Source organism: Monopterus albus, unplaced genomic scaffold (assembly GCF_001952655.1).
Source record: "Monopterus albus unplaced genomic scaffold, M_albus_1.0 scaffold44.1, whole genome shotgun sequence".
In the NCBI taxonomy this organism is placed as follows: domain Eukaryota; kingdom Metazoa; phylum Chordata; class Actinopteri; order Synbranchiformes; family Synbranchidae; genus Monopterus; species Monopterus albus.
Genome location: NW_018127924.1, coordinates 354,467 through 361,976, shown reverse-complemented (window position 1 = coordinate 361,976; position 7,510 = coordinate 354,467). Strand labels below are relative to the sequence as shown.

The window sequence follows — 7,510 nt, the reverse complement described above, 5'->3', positions numbered from 1 at the left end:
GGTCCCCGCCCCGCCCGGGCGGGCAGCCGCGGAGCCACCGAGGGAATACCCCGCTGGCGTCCCGCCACCCGCGGCCATGGACAACGGGACTGGGCTACCGCCGCCAACGTGCAGCGGGAGGCTTGCCATAGACGGATCCTCATGCAGAAACTGACACTCGTCTCCATAAAAGCACGTTTTATCTTTCGCGTAATATCTGCAAAACTTCACCTTGACATTGGGTATCCCGGCACCCCCGAGCGAAGCAGTTGACGCTGGGAGTCCACTGTTCATGGCACCACTGCTGCTGCCGGAAGACACTCAAACATAGAGACGCAGATAGCTAGCGAGCTAGCAAGCTAGCCTGCTAACAGTTTCCCCCTCAAAGTAACAGACTACTATGACTTCAGCTTGTGCAGAACACTCACGGCGCCATAGTATTCACATTATAACGATAAATGCACTTTGATTCTAGAAAATATCAATGCACACATTAAATCCTGGTCGTCATTGTTATCGCTATCCATACAACTACCTTCTTCTCGGAGTAACCTGTTTTTTTTTTTCTCCCCTCCTCTTTTTGTTGCTTTGCTATGAAACAGCTACTACAGCTTTGCATTGTGGGTAATTGTTACGGTTATGTGTACCTGCAGCAAAAGCAAGCTGAGTTCTTGGGGATTGTGAATGTAAACACAGTGTAGCTGAGGAACAGGGGGTCTTTTGAACTTGGTTTACCGGATCGATACGCTTTAGTTTGTGTTTTCAACTGTCAACAGGATATATATATATATTTTTTTTTTACTTCAGTAAATTTGTATTTTTATTTTATTCCAACATTTACGTTAAACTGCGATACAGCCTGCCCCGCCCCAAAAATGCATGTAAATATAAGTAGAGGAAAAACAAATGAACTCTAGACAGCTTGTTGGGAATTTAGAGGTACATTTAAAATATTGCAGAGGCGAAAATATAAAATAAAAGTCGATTTCCATAAAGATTATTTGATTTGCAATCGATATTTTACCACACATATTATAGCTTTGTGACTATAAATAGGCGTATTTATGACAATTTCGCAGTAATTTTACATTTTTACCTCTTGAAAAGGTTATTATCCGTTGAAATTTTTCAGCAAACCTCCCCAAAAAGTTTTTTGAAAATGAGAGATCAAATATTAATTCAATGTGATGCAGTTTGTCTTTTAACTTTCCTTCAGCTACAGAGAACTGGTTAATCCTTTACCCGGAAACAACAGAGGACGCTGAGCAGATTTACTGCAAACAGATAGAAATGGTTTGTTTTATCACAGTTTTAAAAAATGAGGGAATTTGCATAGCATCAGCATGCATTTACAGTCGAGTAAATGTACATTTAATTTGTTTTTGTTTTTTTGTTTGTTTGTTTTTTGGTTGTTTTTGTTTTTTTGTTTTTTCCAAAAAGCAGCCTGCATTTTAACGCAAGCAATTTCCAACTAGAGCATTGGCATTTGGTGACATGAAAAGGCATATTTTGTATGTGAAGTTTCAGTCTACATGTGAAAACACAGATGGTAACGACTGAATATAGCAGACAGGCGTGGCCCGAAACTTGACATTGTACTTCCTCCGCTTAAAATGTAGTGCCGCCCAAATCGTACACCACAGTTTCCCAATGTGAATTGAGTGATGAGTATGTGACACTGACAAAAAACGCGTACGGCGAGAGAGAAATATGATGACTGGTGAGTTGTTTGTGTTCTGTTATTCAAAGTTCTCAGTGACTGACACTTCAGAATCAGAGTGAGTATATAGCCTATATAAACTGTTATTATTTATTATTAACTATGAAATTGGGTCTTAAAATTGATATTATCTGGGGGAATAAATCACTGGACAAATGTTGGTCTACATCGGAACCAAATGTTTAATTGTACAGTAACACACACACTGGTGACTTATCAACAGTCAGCTATGGTTTAGAAATATATTATAAGGAACTGCATAACCTAGATCAAAAGTGTTGAAAGGCATACACTGTGACCACCATATACAAATGAAAAGTCTGGACATATATAAACATACAAATTTATTGATCGTTACAAGGGTGTTGTTAGTTTTCCATTATACTTATTTATATATTTCTATTTTCACATGCATTTTATTTAAAACAACAATTTTTATTCAAAAGACATACAAGTATTTTAAATAACGCTAGAATATTCCATCCTTCCAGCTTTTCTCCTGCTGTGTGTTGTTGGGGTGCTCTGCTCTGATGCTGCGGCAGAGCAAAATGGATCCTGTGAGCCCAGGCCTGAGGTAAAAGCTGCCACAATAAACACAGTAAACTTTAACTACACAGCTTGAATTATGTACTAGTCTTTCTGAGTTAATGCATATTTCAGGTAAGCTGTGGGATTGTTTAATGAAATGTATAATGTATCTGATATACTTAAAACACTACATTAGCTACAGTACATTCACACTGCAGGTTTTACAAAACCTAATGCTATTTAATATAGGTTTTTACAAAGTCTGTTGCACCACACATATTATTGGTATGGGTGTCACTAACACACCATGGTCTTCTCACTAAAGACGGGTGTTTTTGTTTTAGAGTGCACGATTCACTTAAAAACAGAAAACAAAAGTGCAGAGCAGCAAGAGGCTGTAAAGCAAAGATGGAAATAGTTCAGACCTGACAAAACACACTCTTGTTTCATTTCTGTTTAGCACTTTGAAGTCTGTCAGGTGATGTGTTATTTTAGTATAACCTTTAAAAAATTACAGATTGGGGATAGTATTTGAAATGACACCATTTGACAAATGTAAAAGCAGACATAAGGTTCACTGGGATGGCATTTGTAGTAAATAAACTGAAACATTCACACATCCTGTGAATAATATTTTATGAAATATAGACATCGTATAGTCTTATCAATTTTATGTGCTTTAAATTTTTCTGTATGTTTTTTAATGCAAAGTAGTGAATAGTTTTGTGCTACCACATTGAAAGCTATTTAATACCAGTGATTAAATGGTGAGTTTTGTCTTTCAGGTTGAATGTTTTGTGCTAGATGACTATCTGAATGCATCCCGTCCTGTCAAAGTTGAGGCGTGCTCTGGTAAGAAATTCAACATCTCCCTGGAGAGCTTCAGTGGATATGCTGTCTGTTACCACATCGGAGAAAAAGGCCAAATGACGATGTAAGTCAATGTAATTGTTTGTCTTTAGATGCGCTTTTTTATTTATATATTTTTGATTATTTCTGACCATTTACATTTTACCAGGACCTGGGGTCGCGTCATGGTCCTACCACCACTTTCTGAGACCGATTCTGGGGAATATATTCTGATTTCTGAAACTAGCAACGTGACCAGGGCCTCAGTGAATAAGTTTTTCCGTGTAGTAGCAAGTGAGTAACATCACTTAAGTATCTCCTGTCCGCAATGCTCAGTCAGCATTTAACACAGCAGACAAACACTAGAGTGTTTGATGCTAATAAATCAGTGTTAAGAAAACTATGTTAACCGTTTATATTTTTTCTAGAATGTCCAAGAAAACCACAACTGATACTGGAGAGGGTAGATGGATCAATGTTATCCCCTCATTTCACCTGCATCTCTGAGGGCTTACCAAAGCCTGAAATTTGGTGGTCTGGGTAAGATGTTATCCATTACACTTGCATGCATAATTCAGAGTATGTTAAACTGATAGCAATGTGGTCTACTGACACCTCAAGAAAACATCCACTATAGTGTGATTTTCTGAATAATGATGTTTCTTCTGTGACAGGACAAGGACAGGGAGTTCAGTATCGAGTGCTGACTATCATAACAAAGGAGTGATGTGCTGTGCTACTAATGAAGAAGGACAAGAGTGCACCCAACTGTATGACTACGGTAACTAAAGAGCTCAACAAATTACTCAAAAATAATCTACAAAAGATTTATCTGCAATAAGTGATTGTAGATGCCAGGTAATTTGTTCAGTTCTGGACCTCAACCATCTAAAGATGTTAGGGACAAATCCAGTTTGCAGCCCGGGGACTATCTCTAGTTAATTTCATTTAAATAGAAAACATTTAAATAGAGTACAGTTTTAAAAAACTGACTATCAAATCTGTTCTGTGACTTGATGCTCTTTTGTCCATCTCAGACCTGGACCGTGATCCAGAGAAAAATGAGGAGGATTTTAATGTGACTGTGAGCTCCAAGCAGTCTTTGCTGCTACGCTGCCGAAGTAGGAATCCTAAGCCTGTGTGGAAGAAGGACAACGAAACACTGGATGACAGAAAATTAGCATGTTCTTCTAAAGATAACAAAGAGGTACAATAATCTGATACTGAGACAACTGAGATTTTCTTTAAAATTTCAATGAACAGAATTGAGTTCTTTCCATTAGTGTTTGTCAAAATCATAAGAAATATATATTTTTCTTCCAGCTCTGTATTAAAAGTGATAGGCATTTGTCAACTCGTATGGCCTACGTGTTCATCAGATCAGTTAGTGAGGAGCACAGGGGCATGTACACCTGCACAGGAGGGGGAAAGATAGCTAAGGCTGTTGACGTTCGTATCCAGGGTTAGTAGAGTTGCTTTTTTGTATTTACACTAATTGCAATAAATAATCCTGAATGATTCTTATTCTCTCTAATACTTAGGTCTGTTTGTACCAATTGCACATGAACTGAATTTATTCTTGTGTTGCAGATAACGCTTCCCTCGATGCCCAGTTGAATAAGAGCAAGATCATACCAGCTCAGAAGGCATCGAGTACTTGTCTGCAAGCCAGTGTTTCTTACCACCCTGTGCTCCACTACTGTTCCTGGGAGACTCCCGATAACATGAGAATTAAATGCACGAGGGAAACGTTTGTTACGAAACACAGGTAGTCCCATGAATTGATGCTTCCAGAGCTCAGCTTTCTGTATGAACTTCTAAAAATGTTACCAAATGCTGTCAGAGTGTAGAAACATACAAAACACTAATGTCTTTTCAAGAGCATTAACAGACAACTAGTATTGGCAAATATAATCATATGCTACTGCGTACATTCTTAAAAACTTTTGGATGGTTTCATATAAAGCTGTGGGATATAACACTGTTTTTTCAGGACTGTAAGGCTATGTCCTCAAAACCCTTCACACCCCTCACTCATAACAGGAGATTATAAGTTACACTTGATGGCTGGGAACCAATATCTAACGAAGACTATAACAGTGAAGGTTGTAGGTAAGAGAAATGGGTTGTTTTTTATTAATGTAACTTCTGAAACAATTATATCGTTTTTAAAACTTATCTTTGCAATTATATTTTAAATGTTGCAAAGCTTATTATCCACTGGTTTTGTTTCAGGGCCACCAAAGTTCACATTCAACGATAACTCTGATAGTATCAGCTGTGAGACTGATAGCCTTGTGCCAGCTAATTGTACCTGGATGTCTTGTTCATCCAATGACAGGTACGATTAGTGTCAGAGGGCCCTGATGTGCATGTGCAAACACACACATGCTCAGATTTCCTCAAATCACTGATCTTTGTCTCATTGCAGCTGTGATGGAGACTCTTGCTGTGAAGTGATCAGGAGCACTTGGCAAACAGTCTCTGATGCCTATAATAAGACAATCAAGATCTCAATAAAAACAAGCCAAATAAATGGACCTGAGTTAAAGTGTTGTCTCACAAATTTCATTGGCACCTGGTGCGAGCGTCTATACAGAGTCACATACGGAGGTAGCGAGAGCTGTTTTATTTTCCAATATGATTCTGTGAATTTGGCTTGTTTTTGATGATACTGATTTTTTTCTTCTGTCACATTTTTTTGAAGCTCTTCAACTCAAAAACAACAGCTTCATAAGAGACACTTTGTTTCTGCCTTTGCTTCTGGCTTTGGTAGTAATCATTGTGGTAACCATGTGTTTCTACTTCAGCAGAAAGAAGGTACATATTACCCACCAGCACACAAACAAACAAACACATGTAAGCGCAGGAACATGAAGACAAAACTGCAACTGTCTTTTCATCCAATAGAAATCTCAGTATCAACCCCAGCTTCAGATAATCGGGATGACTGGATCCAGTGACAATGATTATATCTACATCAACTTCAGGGACTTTGAATATGATTCAAAATGGGAGTTTCCCAGGGAGAACCTGGAACTAGGTATGAATTGCACTAGGCAAGAGACATGACACTAGACTTATGTGGTGGGAGAAGTACTCAGATCCTTTACTTAAGTAAAAGTACCAGTATAACCATGTAAAAATACTAAATTACAAGAGAAAGCCCTGCATTGAAAAGCCTACCTAAGTAAAAGTGCAAACCTATTATCTGCTAATGTACTTAAAGTACAGGTTTTGCAGAAAAGCAGCCCCTTCACACAGATATATGTGAATATTGATGCCTCAGTGTTTAAGAAGCATAGTTATAACTGGTCAAGATGGAGCTCATTTTATCTGCTTTGTTTACAAATAGCAAAGGGTAACAAAAAAAGGGGCCAAAAAGTTTTCTTATTTTTCTCTGATTTTTGGTTTTTGGTTTTAAGTTTTCACTGGTTTGGGCTCTGGACAGTCATTTAAATGAAACCATTTATGAAGCTGAGAGGGGAAATGACTCTTTGGTGGAATTGTTAAAACCCTGTAGACATCTGAGGAGTGTCAACGGGTGCCAGTATTTTTTAAGGTGCCTTAAGCCAAAAAAGTTGTGAGCCACAGGTTTAACCATCAACAATATATTGTTTGATATAAACATCCATTTTTTTCCATGTTAACACTCAACTATAAAACTAAAAGTGTAAAATTGAGTATGGAAATAGAAAAAGTGATATTCAAATGCCTCCAAATGCCACTTAAGTATATTACATGAGTAAATGTATTTAGTTACACTCCACCACTTCAAGACCTTTTTATTTTATTATTCGAAGTGTCCTTGCAGTGAACCAGTTAAGGTATACTGGCCTGTAAAATTCATAGGAGCAAAAACCAAAATAACATTAATGGTCTGAATGTTTCTGTGTCCACCCCATTCAGGGATTAAGCGGTGGAAAATGAATGAATGTTTCTGTGTCCTCCTCAGGAGAAGATCTGGGCTCTGGGGCTTTTGGCATGGTGATCCAGGCTATGGCCTACGGCATCACCAAGCCTGGAGTCTCGCAGCAGGTGGCTGTGAAGATGCTAAAAGGTTAGTCTTTAATATAGTTATTGAGTGAAATGTGATGGAGGTCATTTTAATGCCTAATGTGATTCTTGGCCATGCAGAGAAACACCAGACAGTGGAGAAGGAGGCACTGATGTCAGAGCTCAAGATGCTGATTCACATCGGTCACCATGCAAACATTGTTAATCTGCTTGGGGCGTGCACAGAGTCTGGTATACTGCTGGTTACACACCTGCACAACAAATTTGTATACACTCACTGGACCTGATTTAATCCCACATAAGAGTGGCTTCTACTTCGGTCCTGTAGAGGTTAAATAAATGCTCATTATTACTTGTTTTCCCCATATAGGACCAATATACTTGATTTTCCAGTACTGCTGTTATGGAGACCTGCTG

General features: G+C 38.3%; 2 protein-coding genes and 1 long non-coding RNA gene across 5 annotated transcripts in view; 2 read left to right on the top strand and 1 right to left on the bottom strand.

The window, feature by feature from the left end:
- The window catches only part of pan3 (poly(A) specific ribonuclease subunit PAN3), a 21,409-nt gene extending 20,827 nt beyond the window's left edge, over positions 1-582 (bottom strand). Inside the window, exon 1 of one of the 3 annotated variants that reach the window (XM_020600061.1) lies at positions 32-582. In XM_020600061.1, the coding sequence (XP_020455717.1) occupies positions 32-273 (242 nt within the window). In that variant the 5' untranslated portion in view covers positions 274-582. The remainder of the gene's footprint in view (positions 1-31) is intronic. The other 2 variants (XM_020600059.1, XM_020600060.1) reach the window with 2 other exon arrangements.
- Positions 583-1,602: 1,020 nt separating this feature from the next.
- Positions 1,603-3,158, top strand: LOC109960086 (uncharacterized). The gene is made up of 3 exons (XR_002274940.1): positions 1,603-1,699; positions 2,191-2,273; positions 3,013-3,158. It is a non-coding gene; the product is annotated as an uncharacterized LOC109960086 (long non-coding RNA).
- Positions 3,159-3,254: 96 nt separating this feature from the next.
- Positions 3,255-7,510, top strand: part of LOC109960111 (receptor-type tyrosine-protein kinase FLT3-like) — an 8,058-nt gene continuing 3,802 nt past the window's right edge. The window contains exons 1-14 of the mRNA XM_020599983.1: positions 3,255-3,370; positions 3,505-3,616; positions 3,751-3,857; positions 4,114-4,283; positions 4,400-4,538; positions 4,667-4,844; positions 5,070-5,188; positions 5,312-5,417; positions 5,508-5,689; positions 5,784-5,896; positions 5,987-6,119; positions 7,032-7,136; positions 7,214-7,324; positions 7,464-7,506. Of these exons, the coding sequence (XP_020455639.1) occupies positions 3,262-3,370; positions 3,505-3,616; positions 3,751-3,857; positions 4,114-4,283; positions 4,400-4,538; positions 4,667-4,844; positions 5,070-5,188; positions 5,312-5,417; positions 5,508-5,689; positions 5,784-5,896; positions 5,987-6,119; positions 7,032-7,136; positions 7,214-7,324; positions 7,464-7,506 (1,727 nt within the window). The 5' untranslated portion in view covers positions 3,255-3,261. The remainder of the gene's footprint in view (positions 3,371-3,504; positions 3,617-3,750; positions 3,858-4,113; positions 4,284-4,399; positions 4,539-4,666; positions 4,845-5,069; positions 5,189-5,311; positions 5,418-5,507; positions 5,690-5,783; positions 5,897-5,986; positions 6,120-7,031; positions 7,137-7,213; positions 7,325-7,463; positions 7,507-7,510) is intronic.